The sequence below is a fragment of the Pteropus alecto genome, unplaced genomic scaffold (assembly GCF_000325575.1).
Source record: "Pteropus alecto unplaced genomic scaffold, ASM32557v1 scaffold398, whole genome shotgun sequence".
In the NCBI taxonomy this organism is placed as follows: domain Eukaryota; kingdom Metazoa; phylum Chordata; class Mammalia; order Chiroptera; family Pteropodidae; genus Pteropus; species Pteropus alecto.
In genome coordinates this window covers 5542441-5566866 of record NW_006442497.1, presented here as the reverse complement: position 1 = coordinate 5566866, position 24426 = coordinate 5542441, and the positions used below count along the sequence as shown (strand labels likewise).

Below are 24426 nucleotides of genomic sequence, written 5' to 3'. Positions count from 1 at the left end.
ATTGCTGCTCCCACCTTCAGGGCCTGGACCCACCAAGGTCTAGAGGCAGTCTTTATCCGGGAGATGGTATATAAGAGGCTTCCTGCCTGAGGCAGCCAGAGTGAGTTTTAGAAATTCCCTGCTGCCCTGGGCCATCTCTGCTGCCTGGGCCACTCGGCCAGGGGAGGCTCCCAGAGTCTGGGGGAGGCTCCCAGAGTCTGGGGCATCCTTCCAGACTCAACCTAACATCTTGCTTGGAATTCTGACTACCGCAGATGCCTAAGTCAGTGCCACCCTCCTAGTCCTAGCCAGTGGCTTTGCCTTAATGACAAGTTCTCTGCTGCCTAATTGTTGACCATCTACCCTACCTAGACCATTCATGGTCTAACTTTTGTGAACTGTATATTCCCTGATTTCAGCTTGCCCACTGCAGTAGGCAGCTTTTGCAATGGCTCTGAAAGATCCTGCCTACTCGTATTCACTGGTGACTCCTAAGAAATACAACACTGCAAATGTAATAGGACATCACTGCAGAGATAGATTATAAAAGACTGTGACTTTGGCCTTGCTCATACATTCTCTCTGCTTCTTGCCCTCTTCTTCTCTCTTCCTCTGCCTCCCTCTCCCTCCCCTCACCCTATCGCTCTCCCTTTCTCTCTCTCTCTCTCACTCTCTCTTTCTTTCTTTCTCTCTCTTCCATTTTCTTTCTCTTCCTCTCCCCTTCCCACTCCCTCTATCTCTCCCGCTTCTCTCTTTCTTACAATGATGAAGCAAGCTCCCATGTTAAAAACTGTCCTATGGAAAGGCCCATACGGCAAGGAACTGAGAGGGCCTCCAGACAGCAATCATTGAGGAACTGAGGTCCTTAGTCCAATAGCCTATGAAGAACAGAATCCTGCCAATGATCAGTGAATGAGCCAGGAAGCAGATGCTTTCCCAACTGAACCTGAGATGACTTCTGCCCTGGCCAACATTTTGGTTGAAGCCTGTGTGGCACTCTGAGCCAGAGGATCCAGCTAAGCCTCACTGGGATTCCTGACTCACAGTAACTAAAGTCACTAAATTTCAGAGTAATTGTTATAAGCAGTAGATAACTGATACAGCCACTGACTTATGATCTTCCCTCATCTGTGTACCCTCATCTGTGCCTTAACGTGCCAGCACCAGGTTAAAGGGCTCTACTAAATGCTCCTTAGGAAAGATCAAAGTCTTTACATAAAAATATATTAGACAATATCAAGGGTGATCATATTGTCAATCAGTAGAAAATGGACTTATTCTCTTGGGAAGCACATTCTCAACCAAGGGTAATTTTGCCACCAAGGGAGTAAAATTGGGTTTAGGAAGGTGAGAGAATTTTACCCTTTTTATGTATAAAGACTGTACGTGCGCGCACGTGCGCGCACACACAAACACACACACACACATACATACACACAATACATAAATAGATATATAATACATCTGTGGGGTGGGGAGGGGTGGTAATGAAAAAAGCTTGAGAAAACATTGTGTCAGGATAACAACTCTGGCTGCCTATGCAGGTTGGAGTGCTGTAGGGAAGAATGAGACAGAAGTTTTAGAAAACGGTACAATAGATAAGGAAAGAGCTATTAAGACTTCTAGAAGCCCAGTTAGAGGCCTGCCCCTCCCTGCGGTGCTGCTGGCACCCTGTATTTCCCCATCATGGAACTGAGAACACTGGTTTGAATTGCCTTTTTGTTTGACAGTAAATCTGTAGAGGACGTAGACTGAGCTAACACAGGGCACAGCACATAAAAGGAAGTCAAGCTACTTTGTCTGCAGTTGGTTGTGGGTCTCAGTCTCAGGTTCCAGGAGACTGAGTTCATACCAGCAGCCCTGCCCCACTCCAGGTGCCAATCCAGTCAGCTCTGCTCTGCTCTCCCCTGGAATACTGGAGTTCGTTTGCTTTTTATCTCCAGATTGGTTAGGGAAAGGCCCTCCCCTTCCCACTGTTCTGCTCCCTGGCCTAAGGTCATGAAAAGCTAGGTACACTTCTTCACGGTTAATACATGACCTACTTCCTCAGGGAAGAGCCACTGTGCTGCACCCAGAACCTCAGGCCCTGTGGCTGAGCCCAGCTCCCCATGCCAGACTCAAACGCTTTCTCCAGGGCCCCACGGTCTGTGTTGAGGGCCTTCCTTCCAGTGGCCTACCCACACAGTTCACAAGACTCTCCTGGACAGAACTAAACCCCAGTTGTCCCACAGTTGCCGTCCTGTCTCTGGAGATAATTTCTTAGCCCCTGTGTAAAGTGATAGATGCAAATCAATCCTAGGATGGGTCGGAGTCACTGATTTCACAGTCCCAGTGAATCTGACTGTGAAGCACCTCTCCCCAACAACCACCACAATTTGAACACATAAATTCCAGACAATTTAAAAGATCTTATTACTTTATGGCAATACTTCATGAACAAGTTTATCACTAAGATAGGGAAATATAGATAGATATTCAAACAACCACATGACAACTCAAATCCTTTTGAACCTGATGTGAGAATCAGAACAAGCAAGACCTTAATGGTGAGAGAGCATCAGCCTTTGTCCTCTTGTGAAGATGTGCCATGACTCAGATCAAATATTTTGGCCCCAACACTCACCGGTCATGTAGGTTTAGGCAAGCTTATTAACTTCTCTGTGCCTCAATTTCGATAAAACAAGGATAATAGCAGTACCTCCTCAAAGGGTTGTCGAGAGGATAGAATAGATAATTATGTGTAAAACACTTAAAATGATGCTCAGCATATGATAAATACTCAATGTTACCTCCATGTGAAGCACTCTCACATAGGCCCAGTGTGTTCCCTACCTCAATGTCATTCTTCTCTCCCTTCTTCCTTATTACAAGAAGTTGCTTCCCATGTTAGCTTTCAGACATGCTGGAAATTCATTTCCCCAGACTCCCTCCAGAAGGAGATAGCTGTGAGCCAGTACTGGCCAATGAGGTGTAAAGGGAAACCTGTGGGGGTTGTCTAAGAAATATCTCCTCCCTGAGAAGAGAGATGTGCCAAAAGATTCCTATCTTTTCATACTTTTGACACTCTGGTGTAAAGATATGATGCTTAGAGCTGAAGCAGCCATATTGCCAACATGAGAGAAGAGTCACATGGATTGCAGTCTTAGACTCAATGCCTTGATACCACTGGCCACTGACATCAGTGATCCTACCCTGGAACCACCTTCCTCCTGCCTTCTCTTTAAGACAATTCTCTTTCATTTTAAAGCTATGTAAGTCTCACTTTCTGCTACTTACAACCAAAAGTATCTTATGTGTCATAAAAGTAGCTTAAGTAATACTATAAGCTAAGGAATCCTTACGATATAACATAGCCCCGTGATAGAAGTATTGTTCCCATTTTACAGGTGAAGAAGCTGGAAGCGATGTGACAGAAGTTTTGAAGATGTATTACCTAATTTAATAATAAAAACTTTGTGAGGCAGGTTTTATCTCTATGTATAGATTTCTTCATAAGTTTAGAAGGTTAAATAACACTAGTTTGACACAATTAATAAATGAAAAGGTTAGGACTTGAACCCAGTCTCCTAAATCTAAATATAGTGTTCTTCCCAACATTCTTTGGTGCTATTGCTCAGTACCAAAACCCTTTTGGACATTTTATTCCACTGCCAATATTGATTAGCAAAAATTCAGTAACCCTAATTCAGGTCATGTCAACCTGAACAAAATTATGTTCATTGCTTAGAAAGAGCATTTGCTAACTAAATATTAGCCATAATAAAAAAGAACGGTGGTGACAGCTGGGTGAAATTCACAGTCCAAGACCCATGTGCCAGTGTGTATTTCAGTCCTCAGGCTTTCAAAGAATTTATATTCTCGATCCACACTTCAATTGGTAATTGCCCAGCGTCTGTTCTTTTTAAATCTTTATTATTTTTAATTCTCTCCCAGATGTTGAGTTGAGCTGCAGTGATTTCAGGATTTTAGTGAGAGGTCCGGCTGACGGGTTTGAGAAGTGTCCATGTTTTGCATCTTTTCAATCCTTCAACTTGAATTTATGATGAGGTTTTGATGAATAGTCCCCTTCTCCCAGCCCTGCCCTCTTTGCATGTGTCTGAGTCTGCGATATCTTTGGTCTAATTAGGCGGATGTGTCTCTTGTTGGAAAATTTATGTGATAACTATTGCCAAGAACCAGGAGCCAAGACCAGGGATTTGTAGTCTAAACATCCTTGACTCTACTCTCTGCTGTACACCAAAGCGAAGTTGAGGAGACCAGGTAGCTTGTTAATTGAGGGTTCTAGTAGGTCAAAGGTTTGAGAAAGTGTCAGCCCTGCAGCAAATTGCAGACAGAACATGGGAATCAAGAATTTGGAGGGCCAATCAAGATTGTGAACAAAGGAAGGGAGCAGGTATAGGAATGGGTGGGAGAGGGAAGATGAGACCTTACAATTTGGGCCTTTGTCACCTTGAGACTGCTGGCACTGTCTGATAAACTTGGTTAAGTTCACTCACTTTTCAGCTTTGCAACTTGATTTTAAGTTCCTTGAAGTCGAGAGCTATTCTAGTGATCTCTTGCTGTATAACAAATCACTCTAATATCAATGGCTTAAAATGAATACTGTTATTTTATTACCTCTCATTGTTTTTGTGGGCTGGGAATTCAGGAAGTTTTCAGCTGGGTGGTGTTAGCCTTGGTCTCATGTAATTGCAATCACACAGTGGCAGGAGCAGCTGGGGGCTGGCTGGGCGACTTGCTTCCAGGAGTCTCAGGGCGTCTGCATGTTGAGAACTTTGGCCCGCCTCACAGCAGGGCAGCCTCGGGGCAGTGGCCCTGCTTATATCTCAGAACTTCAAAAGCAAGTTTTCCGTACTGGTGAGAGCTGCACGGTTTGTTATCAACTTTCTATGGTCTTCTATCGGTCAAAACGGGTATACCTAATTTCAAGAGAAGGAGACATAGACCTACCTTTTGATGGAAGAGGTGTCAAGGTTACACTGTAATAAGAGCTCCTGGGATGGAAGAGATTTTGAAGGCCTCATTGGAGCAAGCGCTTTCACAACACCTAGCTCTTCATATCTGCTTATCGGTTTACTTTTACCTCTCGCACAGAGCCTGTCACTGAGCTGACGTTACTGTGAGTGTTCAGTGGAGACTGACTGCTGCATGCAATTCCATGTGATAACTATATATGCAGTACCTGCTATTCATTCATTTTTCAGATTGCTCATTGAACACACACTAGCTTCAGGTACTGTGTCAGGCACAGAACACCAGACTAAGCCAGATTAACTGTTCTCATGGATCCCATCATCTACAGAGAGAGGCCAACGGTTACTGAATAATCAAAGAAATACAGCAGGGTAAATTGCAAAGGGGAAAAGTATGGAATTAGAAGTTAACTACTTGCCAGGGCAGAGAGTGGCTGGCATTTCAGAGCGGGCCAGAGGAAGGGCAGAGAAAGCTTCCCTGAGGAAGCTTGAAGATGAAGAGTACGGGCCATGTGCCGGGTGAAGGCACTAAAGGAAAGCTGGTGAGGCCTAGTCTTGGTGGGCGGAGTGCATAGGGCTGGCAGGCTGTTAAGATGAGAATTTTACTGTCTTCCTCATGAGGGACTATAGGAGTGCGTCAGTCAGGGTTTAGCTGGAAAGTGGAAGCCACTCAAAATATTTAGGGGACCAAAATGTTAATTAGAGGGCAATAGAAGTGCGGGATGGGAAGGTCAGGAAGGTCACTTTAGGAAATGCCCAAATGTGGGGATTCCAGGGGATGATCTCGCCAATGTTCTCAGCAGCTGACAACACCCAAGCGAGCGAGTTCTGAAAGGTAATTCAGGAATGAGGAATGTCGCTGCAGGATGAGTCCAGGGCTGTTAATGATGGTTTCTGCTGCTCTTCTCTCTTCCGAATCTCACTCAAGTGCCTCTCATTGGCACATTCTGGCAAGGGAACCATACTGGCAAGGGATTCGGAGACAAGAAAGGCCAGGCAGAGGCTCTTCCACTCAGTGCTCCCATCTGTAGGACCATGGGCAAAGCAGGTGCGGGAGGATCCTAGTGTGCAGAATTTGAGGAGGCATCCCAAAACTGTCCCTATGCTTGCACAATCCTGACAGTAATGCCTCTGGAAATTTTGTACCCTAGTCTTGGTTCCGTGTAAGGTGAATTTGGAGCTACATCCTGATTGGGAAAAGCTCCCCCAGCAAAATTCTCTGGGTCAAGGAAGCTCTCTGGAGACAGTGATGTCTAAGCCAAGAAAAGGCTGGCAAAGTGGAGGGAGGAAGTCTAAGGAAAGAGAATAGGATGTAGAACATCCCAGACACCTGACAGCCTGGCTCCTTAGCAGGTCTGAATGATTGTTAACTGCTTCGTTAGTCTCACTGGCGTCTGGCATTTGCTCTTGTCTCCTAAGTGGTGTGCTACAGAGCTGGTATTCTTCCGGGTCCTGGTGAATGACCCCCTGAAGCTGTAGAAACATGGGTTACCCATGAAGAATGGGGGTTGGATAATGTCTCAGGCTACAGCCGATGGGGCTGCAAGCAGGGACCCTCTACCTGGGTGAAAAATTGGGAGAAATGGAGGAGGAAAGAGACTTCTGTACACAGTTAGGAGACTCTAATTCTCTACGGTACCAACCACTTCCAATCTCTTCAACTAACACCCCCCTAGTCCAAGGCACCCTCACCTTCCACCTGAATTATAACAACAGCCTCCTAATGGGATCTCCTGAGAACAATCTAGTCAAATGTAGATAAGATCATGTCCACAGCCTCCTCGAAATGCTCCAATGGCTTCCTATGTACTCAGAGTAAAAGCCAACGTCCTTTCGGTTGACCGTGAGCTCTGTATGGTCTGACCTCCCTGTCTCCATGTGCGTCCTAATTGACTTTTTTAAGCAGCTGTTTCTCCACACTCTCACTAGACTGGAAGCTCCATGAGGTCAAGGACGTTTACTTGTTTTGTAAACTGCTCTGACCAATTGTTGCCACACAGAAGCCCAAGCCTAGTGTTGTCAGAACATCTGATTTTTCAAGAGAGAGAGAAATCACAGACTTAGATCTTTATGTCACTCTGATGTTTTCAGTGTTGGCATGTAATAAAATTTTTCTTTCACATTACGCTGGTCAAATAAATTAGAGCCATGGATCTCAAATTTATGGTCTCTGCCCTGTGTAAGGAGCAGTGGCCAGGCTTTGAGTGCAAGCTTAGAGCAGTTAAGGCCTGGAGAAGGTCGTGTGGAAGGAAGGCTGAGATAGAGATGCAACAGCCCCATCAAGTCCCCTTGTTGACTTGCTTGACAACAGTCACTAGAGGGAGCTCACAGCTTCCTCCTATCTATCATACCTGGTCACTCTCCACTCCTAGGGAGGAAAGGCGTTGATGCCAGGTGCGGACAGGAGGCACATCTGGCATGGAAGCAAAGAGGTCGGGTCTATATGTCCAGGTCACTTCAGACTTATCTTGGGAATTCTCTTGTGCCCTCCCTATAGTGGAATTTTTCTGGGTCCTCTGGTAGGATTCTTACCTCTCAAATCCTAGGTGCCCATGCTCCTAGGCAGTGTTCACCTGCATAAGCAAAGCAGGATCAGGGCAAGGCCAGGGATAAGAGGAAGGGACTAAAATGCTCAAGCTAGAATTATGACCTGAAGCTTCAGTGCACACGCTGGAGCGAGTGAATAGCTACTCCATAAACCAACATCAGAGGACAAGCCACTTGTCAAGAATAGCTGGATTTGGGAACCCAATGTCCTTCTGTTTCATGAGGGAGGTAGTATCTCCATTTCTGGAGATGAGGACAAGAGACCCAGAGAAGTGACAAGCCCAAGCCACACCATTGTAAAAGGTGAGATTTGATTCAAACCAGGGCTATCTAATTCAAGAGCCTACATTCTATGCACTCCATGGCTCCATCCATAAGTAATATACATAAGTGAATCACAAAAGAATCAGACTTGCAGGGCCCTTTAGAGGCACATTTAAGCTTTTTTTTTCTTTTTTGACACCTTTCTTTATTGCTTCTAACTATTGATCACTAGTGAAAAGTCTTGTGAATAAAACCAGTAGGCTGTCCCTCCCCTCATGTCTCTGATCATCTCTGATTAGAGCTTTGTCTCTCTAAAACCTATGATCCTTGCCTCTATATGACTTCATACTCTTCTCTTGAAGAAGTCTGTGCTGTTTGACTGAAGGCCACATTGCAGGAATGAAGCCCTCCTATCTTCTCTAACAACCCATGCACCTTTTATTTAAAAAGATCCCATTTAGGGAAAAGATCCCATCCTGGGATTTGAATCAGGATCAGTAGGAAACAGGAGCCAAGCATGAAAATAACAGGGGTCCATTATTGTGGATCCCAAGGCAACATTTCTCACTCACCCTAGGAAGCCCTAAGAAGAGCAAAGGTTGTCAGGCCTCACCTTTGGGAGTGCTTTGGACAAGCTTTCCTGCCAAAGTCTAAGGGTTTTGCTCTGAGAAATTGCTAAACATTCCTCTGGTTTCCTCTTCTCGCCAGCTGCAGGCCAGCATGCTTCGCTCCCGAGCTTTCTGGCTCCTTTGGTCTGCTCTTATCTGCTGGGCCAAAGGAGACATCACTTGCTGGTGTCACTGGAGTCAGAGCAATTACAAGCCAGTGCAGACGCATGGAGGGTGGACGGTGGGCTTGGGGGTGGGGAGCAGGCCTGGTCTGATCAAAACTGATGGAGATACAGTCCCTCTCTCCCGCTCGCCTCATTGGCACAACTTGCTGAATTACACAAGTTCAGTTGATAAACCCTCCTTCCAGAAAAGCTCCCAGGAGAAAGCGCTGGCAGTGAATATACTAATTAATCAGATTGAGCGAGAAGTTGTTACAGCACCTTTCCCTGAAATGCGATAATCTCATTTCTAATTTACTGATTATGCAATAAGAAAATGTCTTCGGTAATTTCATAAGAAAAGCACATTAGCCTACTTATAGATCTCATGCTTCCTCGTGAAATTATGAATAATATCGATTCCCTTTAATAAATGGAACCCATAAGAAAATCAAAAATAATTACTTTGTTTGTTAACATTCAGTAGTTAACATTTCAAAAGCAATTTAAATAAATGCAGTGCAAATCTGAGATAGGGCCCCAAGGTAGTGATCTATATGGGGTAAAGCAATGCTCACTGGAACCTGGGCAATTTAAAATCGCGTTTTCTAAGGTGTCTGTTTATCACCAATTTATGCACAAACGAATCAAATCGTATCCAAGAATCTCATGTTATGCTGAATGAATGGGTCCAGGGTTACTCCCACGGGTATTTCTTCTCGGAAGGCAGCAAGAGCCTGGAGACAATTGTCTTTCCCCCTGTACGTGCCACTCCTCCAGTGTCACTCAGTGAGAAGGAGGTGGGAGCAGAGGACAGAATCCATTCCACAACAGCAGGTGGATACCCCCAGATATTCTTATCCTGCTCTGTGCTATCCAAACTTCCTGTGCTGCAGTAATAAGATGAATTACAGGCCCCTCCACACCCCCACACCCCCAAAAAGATATCCTCATCCGAATCCCCGGTCCTTGTGAATATGTCACCTTATTTGGCAAAAACAAAATAAATAAATAAATAAAAAGACAAAGAGAAAAGGAAGGAAGGAAAAAGACTTTGTGGATGTGATTAAATGAACGATCTTGAGATGGAGAGATTATCCTGGATTATCCTGGTGGGCCCTAAATGCTGTCACCTGTATCCTTATAAATGGGAGGCAGAGGGAGATGTTGCTACACACAGAAGAGGAAGGAGGAATGTGACCAGAGATGCTGAGATTGGAGTGATGGGGCCATAAGCCAGGGAAGCTGGAAGAGGAAAAGAACAGATTCTCTCTGACGGACAGCCTTTGGAGGAAGCGTGGCCCTGCCAACACTTTGATTTCAGTTCAATGAAACCGATTTCAGACTTCTGGCCTCCAGAACTATAAGAAAACAAATATGTGTTTTTGTCAGCCACTAAGCTTGCAGCAACTTGATACAGCAGCCACGGGAAACTAATGGAGTCACCATTATGACTTCTGCTAACACCACATATCAATAGTGTAATTGTTTACTAACATTTTTCTTTAAATCACTCTGAGCTAACACAGCTACCTACTTTCACCTTGTACATGCACTAATATTCATGAAATCACAAGTGTGATACCCATAAAAATATTCGACTTGTCATTTTAAACACTCATGCCTATGTCCCCTTCAATTACCTATTGAACCGCCTGACCAGCAGTGGCAATGACCCTCACTTTGTGAAACACTGACCCAGCTCCACACAGCTTGGGAAGAATCCATGGTACAGCTGGGCTTTCAAAACTGCTCTATTAACTTCAAATTTCACTTGAAAATGATTAGAAAAAAAGAAAGAATCAGCCCCTTTTAAAATAGATGCCATTTCTCCTGCAAATTTTTGCAGAGCCAGATTTTAAAATGCAGAATTTAGCAGAATCTTAAATCATCTCAGTAGTTACTAGCATATAGATAAGGACCCTAAAAGCGGGAGGAGGAAACATAGAGTGCGCTAGCGGAGAGCTCGGTCAGGTGGCAGAATCTAGCTGACAGGAGGAGTCTTCTTTCCCCAGCCTTAACCAAGTTTTTCTTTCTCTTCTCTGCCTCAGGACAGAGGGGAACATAGGTAAAGCAGAAATTCCTGTGCAAGGAGGGGTGTAAGGATTTTTCATGCTGAGGAATGATGAAGTGGTAGAATTGATAAGGCCCCCAAATGGAGAATATGGCGAATATAAGTTTCCCATGAGTCAAACAGGTAAACGGGCAAAGCGGCAAACTTTCAATCCCAAATGGGCAAAATGGGCACAGCCGGAGAGGTCTCTAGCTCCAAAAAGAGAGTCGGGCTAGTTCTGACAAGCAATGGGTACTGACAGTTAAATTGTAAAAGGAACCAGTCCTGGATTTGCACTTATATTTCTTCATGTCTTTAAATACTGTTTTTCATCATAAAACGCCATGGCACGTGTTTTCAATGTGTTCATCATACGACATTATGGCAAGTAGGAAGTGCTTCAAACGTATTTCATGGGAAAAATGATAAATGGATAGTTTCTCTCTCTTTGGTTTACACATTGCTTACTGTTGAGAAAAGCAACTGGATAACAATATTATACTTCTTAATTACAAAAGGTGTATAGCTTGGATCATAAGCCTATGATCTTAGGCTCCACCAGCCAAACCTACAGAAAACCAAGGCTTATGACCTCACCTGAGTCAGTGGTCACATGTGCTCTCCTGTATCTCTGTGCCTCAGCACTGATCTGGCCCATCTTCTGATAGCCAGTGTCACCCCAAGGTTCCAAGAGGAACCCTCTCCCTCCAGACTTAGTCAAATGATGACTCAGGGATGTGGTAGACTGCTGTGATTTTTACTTTCCCAGGATCGTTCTTCCTTTTTCTGGCACCGGTGTCCAGAATCTTTCTTTGGGAAAACTTCTTTGAAATTGTTGGGTAGAACTGAGCCAGCCCCTTTCAGTTCTAGGAGTGCCATATATCATAGATTTAGCTGATCAGCATATCCCATCTCCTTGCACTGTGAATGTTCAAACTGAGGAAGAGTTCAAACAAAGTCAGGCTGAGGACTTTTATTTCAAGCTCTGGAAGATAAAAATCTCCAAACCTGGATTGAACCCGAGTCAGTAAAACTGGGGCTGCTGGGTACCATGATAATGAGAGAGCTTTATGAGAGTAAAGTTGACACAGAGTTTCATTGAAGCAGAAGAAAACAGAGTTAAGATATAGAGGCCACAACATTGTTTCAAACCCTGGATCCAGCCATGCCTGAAGCTTCATACCCCTGCAGTCTTTATTCATATGAATTAACATTATTCTTTTTTTTTTCAGTTGTATTTTCTATTACTTACACTTAAAAGTATCCTGTTAAACAGGCTGAGGCAAAAGCTGCACCTTTGCAGGAACAGTGAGTGTATCTCTTCTAGAAAGGTATATTACAAAAAGGATACCTGCTTTGGCTGAGGCATGGCCAGACTATCAGAGTTCAGCCTGGATTGCAGTACCCACTTGCCCTATCTGCCGGGTTTCCTGTGCAGGTAGGTATTAACCTGCACAAACATACTTGGCAATCCCATGACTCAGAAAGGATTATTTCCTAGTTGTAGCCAGCCTCCAAGATGGCTTACAATGATCATTAGGTCCTGGTATTCATGCCTTTTTATGGTCCATCCCAGCTTCACGTAGGGCTATGTAACAGGTAAGATATTATAGAAATAAGACGAGTAATTTATGAAGCTAGGTCATGAAAGATACTACAGCTCTGTCTTCCTGGCTCTTGGATCACTCTCTCGGGGAAGCCAGCTGCCACGTCAAGAAGACACTCAAGCAGCCCGATGGAGTAGCTCCACATGTCAAGACACTGAAGCCTCCAATAGCCAATAGCCAGCACTGACTCACCAGCCACATGAGTGCACCATCTTGGAAGTGGCTCCTCCAGCCCCAGTCAAGCTTTCAGGTGATGCAGCTCCTGCTGACACCTTGACTGTAACCCCATGAGAGACCCAAGCCAGAAGTGCCCAGCTTAGCTGCTTTCAAATTCCTGACCCACAGAAAACCTGAGATAATAATCGTTGTTTTAAACCAGCACATTTTGCAGTAATTTTTTCCATAACAATAAATAACTCGTGTACTCTTCTTCATCAATCTTCTCTTCCCAGATCCATCTTTTCCTCATAGCTAAATTTCATAATTCCTTTATGTGGCTACCCACCCCCTCCTCCATGCAGCCCTTCAATTTCAACCTCTTTCTTTGGTTGCAGTAAGAATTACCCTTCGGTGCTGCCCCTAGACTTCCTCTCCTTTCTCTCTATTCCTACCTTCCAGCTTCACTTCAAGAAATACTTCTTTCTCCTTCATATGTCCTCAGCCATTTTTCTCTCAAGAAACATCATGACAACAATTACAGTTGATAATCCTTGCTATAAGAAAGTAGATTTCTTTATGTATCCCAATAGACAGGGGAATTTTTGGTTTTGTTTTGAGGCTGCTGTCCTCTCCTTTGCCCCAACTTCCCGAAGCACAGAGGGGAAAAATCTCCTATGTTCCCTTCCTGTGAAGACATCCAGGCAGTTTGAAAAGCCCTGTGAATTCTGATTTTTCACAGGGCTTTTGCAGTGGCAGAAGGGGGCTGGGGAGCAGTATGCCACGATTGTCATGGCAACACACTCCCTGGTGGGTCCTGGGCTATACTCCCAGGCAGGGGAAGCAGCTCCCAAGTGTGTGTCCCTCATGGAGTAAGCTTCAGAAGGCGAGGCTGCCCAGGAAACAGAAGGGGCAAAGGCAGCAAGGCTTAGCCAGTGTCCTACCCTGAGAGGCCGGTAGCTAGGTGGGCAAAACCAGTGAGTCCAGCACTAGAGAACAGGGAAGCTTGACCCAGGGCCTAATAAAAGCCACCACGTGGGCAGATCCTTACTCTCTCTGCACTATTTTTACTCCCTGGTGATGTGGTCAGTTCCGACTGCAGGTGACACCTGCCTCTGAAAATGAAGGTCAGCAAACTCCACCTTTCACTGTGTCAGTGGTTCCCAAACCTGGGTGCACAATGGCATCGCCTGGAAGTCTTTAAAAACACCAATGCCCGGTTCCCACTCCCAGACATTCTGATTTAATGAGTATGGAATACAGTCTGGCCATCAGGATTATTTGAAACCCTCAGGTGATTCTAATATGTAGCAAAGGGTGGGAAGCATCGCACTATGCCAACAGGCTCAGCCAGGGCTATGCACTAGAACCACCTGGGGAACTTTAGAATGTCCCTCCTCAACCTAAATCTCCCAAGTTGGTCACAGGTGTCTGCATTTGTCACAAGCTTCCAATGATTCTGATGAGCTGCTGGCATTTCATATCATGAACTCAGCATAACATAGGCAAAGATTCGTTGAATAAATGGCTAATAAGGAATATATGGGAGGAAAGGGGTAGATTGGAGGCCTCGCTTTATCCCTTGAGAGTGGGTTAAAAGATTTGCATTGAAAGTTAAAATTGTTATTTGTATAAATCAAAAATGATCTGGCATTGTTATTTTTGTATGGTTCAATCTAATGCCAACTCATCACAAGATAATTGTTTCAAGAGATTTCTGTAAGGTTTTCAACAAAGTGGGGGTGGTGGAGAGGGGGGCAGTCAGAGTTCAAGGTCCTAAGTATCCCCAAAGGGATACCTGCATGCAATATACATGCAATTATAGCACCTGCTAGAGTCATCTTCCCGAATTCTTGATCCCATCCCGTGACCTGCATAGACCAGTATTTCCCACCTTAACAGGGACAGTCTTTTGCTTACAGCTTCAGCACCTGACTTCCTGCTCGAGAGGCCAGCAGGTCCAGCCCCTATACAAAGAGCTGTAAGGAGAGTGTTTGGTGGATGATGGAACTCACTATGAACTAAAGTTTCTGGATTCCCTACCTAACCTTGTGAAGGGCCATAAAGTCTGTGTTCATTATTCCCTTATTATTATGAGTATCTACTTTCTTTATTAATCTTTTTAAGATTTAGATTATAGAAGTAATATGAGCTCATTGTAACTCATGAAACGATGCCAAGATTTATAAAGACAGGGCGATCTCCTCCCTCCCACCATTCCCAGTGCCCTTTCTACCAGGTGGCTGGTGTTAATAGCTATGTCGTTTGACTTTTGTTGGGAAGTGAGTTGCTCAGCATAAATGAATTTGCCCACTTTTACTTGCAAATACTTGAAATAACTTGAAATAGTTACATTGCTGTGGATGAAGATTGCCATAGACTGAATATGCCCCCCAAATTCATATGTTAAAACCTAATGCCCAACGTGATGATATTAGGAGACATGGCCTTTGGAGATGATTAGATCCTGAGGGTAGAGCCCTTGTGAATGGGATTAGTGCCCTTCTGAAAGAGACCCCAGAGAGCTCTCTTGTCCCTCCTGCCATAGTGAGAAGGCAACCATCTACGAACCGGGAAGTAGGTCCTCACCAGACACCAAATCTGCTAACACCTTGATCTTGGACCTTGGCCTCCAAAAGTGTGGGAAATAAATTTCTGTTTCTAAGCCACCCAGTCTGTACTATTATGTTATAGCAGCCCAAATGGACTAAGACAAAGATCATTCAAAAAAGTATTACAGTGCCTTGACTTTTAAAACAGAAGGGCTCAGGGTCATTGTCATTCTTATAATACTTTATATTTGAGAATGTTTTATAGTTCACAAGCCACCTTTCAGTGCATTGCCTCCTTTGGCAGAGGAGTCACCTGTGTTCCTGTCACACAGATGAGAAACTGGAGGCTCTCGCAGTTTCTAAGCTTAGTTTGAATCTGCTTACTCAACTCTGTCCCTGCTGTCTATACTGCTGCTGCATGTTAATGACCATCCATTACCAATATCTCAGGGGCTCTTGATGTGTGCAGAACAGCTCTGGGCTAAGATACTTTTTTATTTTCTTGAGTCTTTTTTAGTGATTATCCTTGATCCCTATTCCCCTCACCCCCTTTACCCAGTGTCAAATTGTCAGCTGGTGTTTCCTCTTGCTGTCAAGATACCTCATTCCATATACTGTGAACTGAAAAGGTGGATAAGAAAAATTAGTTTTAAAAAATTGTTTGAAAACTGTGAGTGAATAGGCTCTGAGATTCCGAAGGATTTTCATAAGAGTTAGGTATACAGAGTAGGCTCAGGTGCATATACTTTCTTTTTGTATTATGGAAAATTTCGAACTGTTAACACAAAATAAAAGGCCTTTCAAAGTGAGAAGGAACAAGCATTTATCTGAGATCAAACTGTAGCTGTTAAGAACCCACAGATTTAGTCAGAAGCCCAAATAGTGTTCTGATTTAGAGACAATGGCAATAGATATTTATGAGAAAGGGAAAGGGAACGATTACATCAGTAGAAGGAAGGGGTTTTTATAGGTGCAGATAACATAGTGATGCTAATTCCAAAGAATATTCTTAATTTTCAGTCTGGTAGTTATAATATCTGCTTTCTTGTTATCTTCACAAACAATTCTTTGGGGCACAATGTTGCTTTAGGCCCAATCCAAAAGTTATTTTGCCCTGTTTTAACATTCCAAAGATTTGAGGCATGAGACGTGCAAGGCAAAGCCTCTGTGATGGCAGCTCCAGCTCCATTTTAAAGTGGCTCCATTTCTTTCTTTCTTTTGACAAAAATCTCTAAAAAAGTAGAGAGAATAGAATAATGAACCTCCATTAGAGAGCTGGGCAACTTCAATAATTAACGATATGGTATTTCTTTTTCTGAATTCTGGATTCCTGAAGCATCTGGATATTCCTGTACCATTACCGAAAAATGTGGATGCCCAGAGAGGACGCCTGTCGTGAGATGTTTGCTGGCATGGGCAGCTTTGAAGGGCACCTTGTTAAAAGGTTCTCATAAAGCACCTTCTGCCCAATCTCCAGGTTGCCCCACAGGTCTGCATGGAGTAGTTCATGCTTCTCAGGCTCTGACCTTCTGGTGACCACAGGAAGGGAAGCCTCGTTTGTCTGACAGGGCAATCCTGCTGGGTAGGTCAAGTGCAATGTAAACCTGTCTGCATTCTATTCCTCACGTGTGTCCTATTTCCTCAGCAAAGTTATTATGGGAGGCTCTGGGTAGAATTTTTATTAGTCTAGAGAGTAAATAAGCATTACTTCCACCTTCTTATGATATCAGGCCTGGGAGTTTCCAGTCCACTCTCTGGCTTCCCAAATCCCGAGTGAGTTCTCATCTGGTCTGAATGCAGCCATGTGCGCATTGGAGAGAGCCGGACCCTTGACCAAGAGCATTCCCTGGATGGCCTCGTGGGACCCTTTCCATGGTCTTGTGGAACAGGTATCACAGCCCTGTTCCATGGATGAGGAAATGGAGAGAGGGGAAGCCACTTGTCCTAGGCATGTAATTAGTAAGCAAAAAAGTTGGGACTCAGATGAGCCTAATAATTTGAGTCTTCATTAATAAGCGGAGAGCTAATTATAGTCATTGAAGAGACTGTTCCCTTTCTGTTGTGATTAATTCCACACTTATTTTTAGTCTTTCAGAGAATGGAGATTTGTGGTGAGGTTTTGTTCTGAGCAAGAAACGTGTGATCCCTGACAGTCTTCCTTGGCCTGCGCCTTTTCCCTGGGGAAAACCGGCAGCCGGCAGCCCGCTCATCAGTGTGCATTTTCTCAAAGCTCAAGAGTCGCCAGGGATTTGTGGCAACCTAAGCTACTTTGAGTAAACCCTCAAGAACTATTTTCACACCTTGATAAAAGGCGCACCACCGACAAATGAAAACTGCAGCTTCAGCGGCACTGTTGGGAAAAGAAATTGGGGCCTGGCTTGTCTTTGGGACAAGTGAAGCAAGCCAGGTGGGATACTAATGAAAAGACAGTCCTGAGTGTGTAAGTGCGTGTGTGTGTGTGTGTGTGTGCGTGTGTGTGTGTGTGTGTGTGTGTGTGTGTGTGAGAGAGAGAGAGACAGGGAGAGAGAAAGAACTTCAAAGATGGCAGAGCCCAGGAGGGGCAGATGTTCTTATAAACCTCTTAAACATCATTTCTAAGCTTCCAGAGAGCCCAGCCCACTTTGGGCAGATTTTCCCACGTTTTAGATATGTTAATAGTGGCCATCAAGTTGGAGGTGGGTCCTGACCCTGGAGCCTTTCCCTTTCTTTAACAGGGCTTTGCTTATCTCTGCTTGGCTCCTTGGGGGGATATTTAGTTATTTACTCCCAAAGGGCAATTTCATCTTTCGCACTTCCCTTTTTCCATATAGTGGGAAAGGGGCATAAACCTCTTTTGCTACCCACCCATCAAAACCCGTGAAAAGATGAACATTGGTTTCTAAATATTATTTTTGCTCCCACAACTTACTTCATTTCTCCGAGGCCCTCCTTCTCTCCTCCCCTTTCTGTTTCTTTTGCAAATGGAAACTCTAGCTTTTACAAGGGAAGCTGGGTTGGGCTGGGGTCTCCTTTGGCTAAAGAACACATGTCTAGGGGATGGGGGTCCAGACTGTGAGAAGAATGGGCTTGCCTTTCTCTTCTCTCCTTCCTCTCTGGTTTCTTACCCCTTCCCTTCTCTATTTTATCCCATTCCCTTTCTGGTCTTCTGTATTCTCTATGTCTAGTTCTCTACAGTTGTTTCCTCTCCACTAATCTATTAAAGAAAGGTTCTGCCTCCCAACTTCCTGACTGCCCCACCATCTTTATGAAAAGGTGGTGTGCCTGACCAAATAGGATGCAAATGCATCCTACCTACATATAAATACAATGTTCTCCAATGGTACAAATAATTTCTGAAAACACATGACAACGTGGTGTTTAGGATGGTCTGCTCTAGAATGTTTCTCAAAGAGCAATCTGAGGATTCCAGAATAATCTGGGAGTTTTGTTAAAAACATTCCTGGGTCCCATCACAGACCCACTAAATCAGAATCTCTGGGGCTGAGGCCCAGGAATAGGCATCATTTTTAACATGCTTCTCTGATGATTCTCATACGCACTTCAGTTTCAGAAACTTTAGCTGGACCTCTGGCTGAGACTCCAGGTAGAATTGGAGAAGGGATGGACTGAGGGCTCTAATACTTTCTCTTCCTTGTGAGCCCAATGCCAGGTTTCTTCAAAACTCCAAGGGGAGAACTGGATGCATCTGTCTTCTCTGAAGTCATGATTCCAAAATGCTTATTCTCAGTATACCAACTTTCTTTTCCTTCCCAGAATTCTAAAAGCTGACTCTCAAGATCATTGATTCCCAAGAAGTGCACAAAACATCCATAACAGAGCAAGAAGACAATTTCGAACCTCTACTTGTCTATAATATACATTTTAATATAACCCTTTTAAAATTCTAATTTTGTGTATTATAAGATGCTTATTAATGAGATTCATGTATTCAATTTATAAATAGTAGAAATATATATATTTGGGAGTTTTACTGATAGAGTTGCAGTCAAAAAAGTTTGGAGCACATTACTCTAGAATCTAGACTACATGTCGAGGTCAGGAACTTTATTATTAACGAAGTGTATTGAAATATAGCATCTATAATGTGCACAAATAAGTGCACAGCCTGGAGAACAGCCTTGTATAACTAGCACCCGGAAGTTGATTGTTACCAGCATCCCACTTACCCCCATCTACCCCTTCCCAAAATAACCACTCTCCTGACTTCCAGGAATTTCATATAAATGGAACCATGCTATATGTTTCCTTTAGTGTTTGGCTTCTTTTGCTCAACATTACAAATGTAGGATTCACTTACATGTAGCAATAGTTTGTTCAATCGCAAAGTGTAGCATTTTCCACTTAATGATTAATGATGACATATTTAATTAATGTACTTTACTGTTGATGGAAATTGGGTTGTTTTCAGTTTGGGTCTATTATGAATAGTGCTGCTACGAACATTGTATATGTCTTTCAATGAACATATGAACACCTCTCACTTGGGGCTTTACCTAGGAGAGGAATTGATTAGTCATACATAGAGGATGCTATGTTCAGCTTTGCTAAATATCAAGTTTTCCAGTGGGCTTCCACCAGCAGTGTGTGAGTTCCAGGTGCATCATATTCTCACCAATACGTGGTATTTTCCATTTTGTTTTTATATTTATTACCTGGTGAGTATATACTGTTAAATTCTTATGATTTTGATTTGCTTTTCTTGATGATTAATGAAGTTAATCTCTTAATGTTATTGGCCATTTGGTTATCTTCTTTTGTGAAAAGACTATTCAAATCTTTTGTCCTTTTTTCTACCATGTTATCCATTTTTTTCTTATGTATCTATGGGAATTCTTTATACATGCTGCCATAATCACCTCTTTATCCTCAGGCCCAGCACATTGTCCATTTTATATCATGTGCTTAATAGTTCTTAGGTTGTTGTTGAATGATTTAGCACACATGGTGGGGAAAAATACCCTTGTCAAATGAATAAGGCCTTTATTTACTTTTTGTTGATTATTTGGTTTACATTAACAGTTTAACTGAGGCATAATTTACATACCGAAAGCTTACTTGTTTTTAAGTGTGCAATTGGATGATTTCCTGAGTTGTGCAACCATTACCACAACCCAATTTTAAAACATTGTCATCACCCCCAAAAGAAAGCTTATGTTTTTATTTATTCCCTAATACCAGCTCCAGACCCCAGGAAACTGCTAATATATTTACAATAGTCTCTTATATTTTGCCTTTTCTGGACATTTCATATAAATGCAGTCATACAATATGTAGCCTTTTGTGTCTGGCTTCTTTCATTTAGCATAATGTCTTCAAAGTTCATCCATGTTGTTGCATGTGTCCATTCCTTTTCACGGCTGAGTGATTATTCTGTCACATGGTTATACCACGTCTTGTCTATCTGCTTACTGACTAATAGACATTTGGATTATTTCTACCTTTTGGCAACTATAAACAGTGTTGCTATGAACATTCACTACAAGTTTTTGTGTAACCATTTGTTTTCATTTCTCTTAGGTAGATACCTAGGAGGGAATTGCTGGGTCATATGGCACATGTTCACCTTTTAAGAAACTAAAACTCGCATACATCTCTGCCATCCAAAGGCTGATGATGGAAAGTCATAGAAGGCTGTGTTGGGTAGAAAAGAAATATCTGCCAGCACATAATGATCAAATGCACAGCATTGAGAGAAAGCTAAGAGAGACTAAAGCCTGCTCTTAGGAGTTTACAGTCTAATCCAGACTGTAACACATGTGTTTATAGAATTACTTGGCAATATGGAAAATCAGAACAAGAACAGGGGTCCAGACAATCTATGCAGAATGGATTCAGGAAGTGTTGAATGCCTACTTTTTGCAAGACTTAATGTTAAGCTTTAAGAGAGATAAATGGAAATTTAAAACAAACATGCTATACCTCCCTTGAGTTACTAAGAGTCTAGTCAATAAAATAAGACTTAGTTATTAAATAATTAAAGATTCAAATAAAAGTTCAAGATAGGAATAGCAGATCAAGGAGGAGAATGGCAAACGGGAAAACAGATAAGGGAGAACCTCATTTTTCCTTCAAGATCTTGTGAGAAAACAGAAACTCAGAGTGTTACTTTAAAATTTTTTGGCATTCCAAAGATGTAAGAGTTTACACTTCTATTATTGCTCTGGAAATCTTAGTTCAAAAAGAAGTGTTAGATAATAAATAACCAGAGTCATTGGACTAGACAGATATTAATTGCTACTATTTGAGTACTTAATGTGCCTACCATTGCTCTAGTTTACATTTTTACTCACTTAATTCTTTTAATAATTCTATGATATAAATATTATCATTTTCTTTTAATGATAAGAAAAATGAGGCTCAGAGAGGTTAAGTAAATTACCCAAAGGCACCCAGCTAGAAAGTGGTAAAACTGAGGTTTGGATATAGGGAGTCCAGAGCCTACACATTTAACCATCTCGAGTCCCATATTCCAGCGATTGGACTTAGTCTCCTATCATAGATGTGGAAATAAACACAAGGGTCTTTGGGGGTTTGTCTGAGGTTACTTCATTGACAGATCAGGGACAGGAATTCCACTGACTGCTAGTCCAGTCTTCTATCAAGATTGATGTTGGGTATCGCCAGAGAGCCCTTTCTTAAGATACTATTTGTAAATGAGCTACAAGCATACACTTTTCCTGACTCTGGCAGGATGGACTAAAGGAAGGAGCACTTAAATACAATAAACAGATCTGAGTTCAAAGCTTCATTCTGCTGTTGATCGACCATGTAATAGGCAAGTCATACCCCCTGAGTCCAGTTTTTCTACCTATAAACTGCGGGCAATAACCACACCAGGATTATAGAAATGAAATGAAAAAATTGAAGAAATTGACAGCTGTTACTAATTTTGGTGTCGCAGAACTGTTTGGGGTTGGTGATTTGGAGCTGAAGTGTATTGGATGCTGTATAGGCTGAGATTTTTTCTCAAGTCCATACTGGATCACAGTTTGGTCAGAGGCACCATGGGGACTCTGGGTGGCAGAAAAGCTCTGGATCCGCTATCTTAACTTGAGCTGGGCCATTTCATCAGATATAAAACCTGAGATCAGCCTGCTAACAGTCACATTGAATTTACTGAATTCACCGATACAGTGAATTTTAGTCCTTCTAAAGGCTTGATCAGGTCAATTACTTTTGGGGACTTTTCTACAAAGAATGTTGCAGCTCTACATTAAGGGACTCTTGGTGGTGACTATGGGTAATTTTTTCTCCATGTTTCAAGCCAAGCAAGGGTTTGTGAATTTGCAATGGATGGAATATTATAAACAATCTGCATTTGTCAACTTGCCCATGGCAAGAGACCAAACTGAGACTGTGCAGGTGAGATGGCTTAAATGCAGAATATGGCTCAAAAGTGATTCTCAAAGCTTGGGTGGGCCTGGGCATAGGCCTATTTTAAAGTTACTCAGGTGATTCTACTGTGCAGCCAGGTTTGAGAACCACTGATTCAAAGCACAGAAAGATATGCAAGATCTTAAGGCTCTTGTAGCCCAGCCTGACTGGTTTTACAAAGGGCATCTAGGCAAACACAAAGATGAGGCCAGGGGAGGTATAGTGGAGGGCCTGCAATGCACAGGCTGAGAAGTTTCTACTTAAATAGGCAATAGGAAGTCATAGAAGGTTATTGAGCAGGATATAAGGATAGGTAGTTAGAAGTATACAGAGAGATTAAAGTGTCCAGCTATTTATAGCTTAGGAAATGGACTTTAAGTTTTCCTACAGAGTAGGTTAATGAAAGAAACCCAGTTTTCTTTTACTCCTATATCATCAGTTCAAGATCAGTTTCCTTCAGCACCCAAGTCCACTGGTCCCACGAGAGTAGAGACTTTTCCAAATGATCTCTGTAGGTACCCGGCACATTGCATGGAATGTGGTAGCCTCCCATGAATGTTTGTTGATTAGTAATTGAGTGTAGACTCCTCGGCCTGGCCCATCTCGATTTCAGGAGAATTGGTACCCTCAGCCAGCACCCGCTTTGCATGCAAAGTGGTGGAGGCTGTTTCCTTCACCTTTCTCCTTTCCTTCATTTATCTTCATGGGCCTGCTTCCAATTCAGCCTACTCCAACTCCATCGCCTTCCCGGTCGGTCCCTCCTATGTAACACGCTGCCACCCGGCTTCCCGGCTTAGTCGCCAAGCTTCAAACCTGTCTTGCACCCACTGTTCAGTTTCCGGTGAGTCAAGTTCAACCCCAGGTTCAGTGACGGCGCACACACATTCCCTTACGGGGACCTCGGAGGGGGCGCTCACCGCCTTCAGCCACCAGACCAACAAAACAGGCACGGAGGGGCGTTTCTATCCCAGCGGCCCTCAGTGGTGGGGTGTGAATGGAGAGACCCCTCCCCAGTGATCTGCCCCCTAGGCGAGCGAGCGCCCAGCCCTCAACAGGCGTGGCTGCTCTGGTCCAGCCCCCGCCCCGCCCCCCTCGCCGCGGAGGAAGCCCCGGCTCGGCCACCCGGCCACCAACCCCGCTCCACGTATGCTGGGCCACTCCCTCGCCGCGGAGCCCGGCGGAGGGTGATGCTCCAGATCCCACCTCCCCAGGGAGCTGCGCATTTCCGCGCGCCAGGGCGTCCCCAGCTCCGGCCGGCCCTTGCGGCGGCAGCCCGCGTTCCGCGTCCGCGGGAAGTTGTCTCTCGAGCCCGCGGCTCCTCGGTCTCCTCCCCCTGAGCCCCGCCCCTCCCGCCCGCCCAGAGCTGGGATCTGCCAGCTGCCCGACCCGGGGGCGTCGCCGCTTGCTCTCCGAAGCCAGCGAGTCTCCAATTCTCTGCGCGGAGCGCACGCCCCCCGCCTGCCCGGGGATCCCCGCACACCCCCCGAGACGGCGCGCGCCCAGAGCGCGGGAGCCCGGAGCGCTGCTGGGCGCCTGGGATCCCGCGGAGCCGCTGCCCAGCCCGCGGGGCTCGGCAGAGATGCAGGCTGCGCTGTGAGCCAGGGCGCCAAGGCCATGTCCGGCGCCCGCTGCCGGACCCTGTACCCCTTCTCCGGGGAGCGGCACGGGCAGGGGCTGCGCTTCGCCGCGGGCGAGCTGATCACGCTGCTGCAGGTCCCGGACGGCGGCTGGTGGGAAGGCGAGAAGGAGGACGGACTCCGCGGCTGGTTCCCAGCGAGCTATGTGCAGTTGCTGGAGGTAAGGGACGAGGCCGGGGGCTGGGAGACCCGAGGCTCCTGTCCTCGGCGCGCTCGCAGACCTGTTGCCCGCACGGGGGATGCTGGAGCCATCTCTGTCCATAGGGCGCCCCGAGGCGACCGCTGAGCGTCCTAACCGTAGTTCCGCGCTCCTGGGGGCGGCGAAGGCAGCCGGCGCCCCCCAGGGCGTGGGCAACGCGGGATCACCCCCCGAGCGCCCCTCTTGCGGGGCCTCCCGAGCACATCGTGGAGCCCTGAGAAAGCGAGAACTTGTTGCTTGTTTGAGTTCTGGAGCGGGCGGGTGCCTTCCGGGCAGTGGCTGGGGCCGGCAAAGGGCTGCAGAGTCGCGGTCTAGG

At 44.6% G+C, this 24426-nt stretch overlaps 1 protein-coding gene across 1 annotated transcript in view; it reads left to right on the top strand.

Annotated features, from left to right (window-relative positions):
• The first annotated feature begins 23689 nt into the window (after positions 1-23689).
• GAS7 (growth arrest specific 7) overlaps positions 23690-24426 on the top strand; it is a 202123-nt gene continuing 201386 nt past the window's right edge. Inside the window, exon 1 of the mRNA XM_025040188.1 lies at positions 23690-24071. Within this exon, the coding sequence (XP_024895956.1) occupies positions 23889-24071 (183 nt within the window). The 5' untranslated portion in view covers positions 23690-23888. The remainder of the gene's footprint in view (positions 24072-24426) is intronic.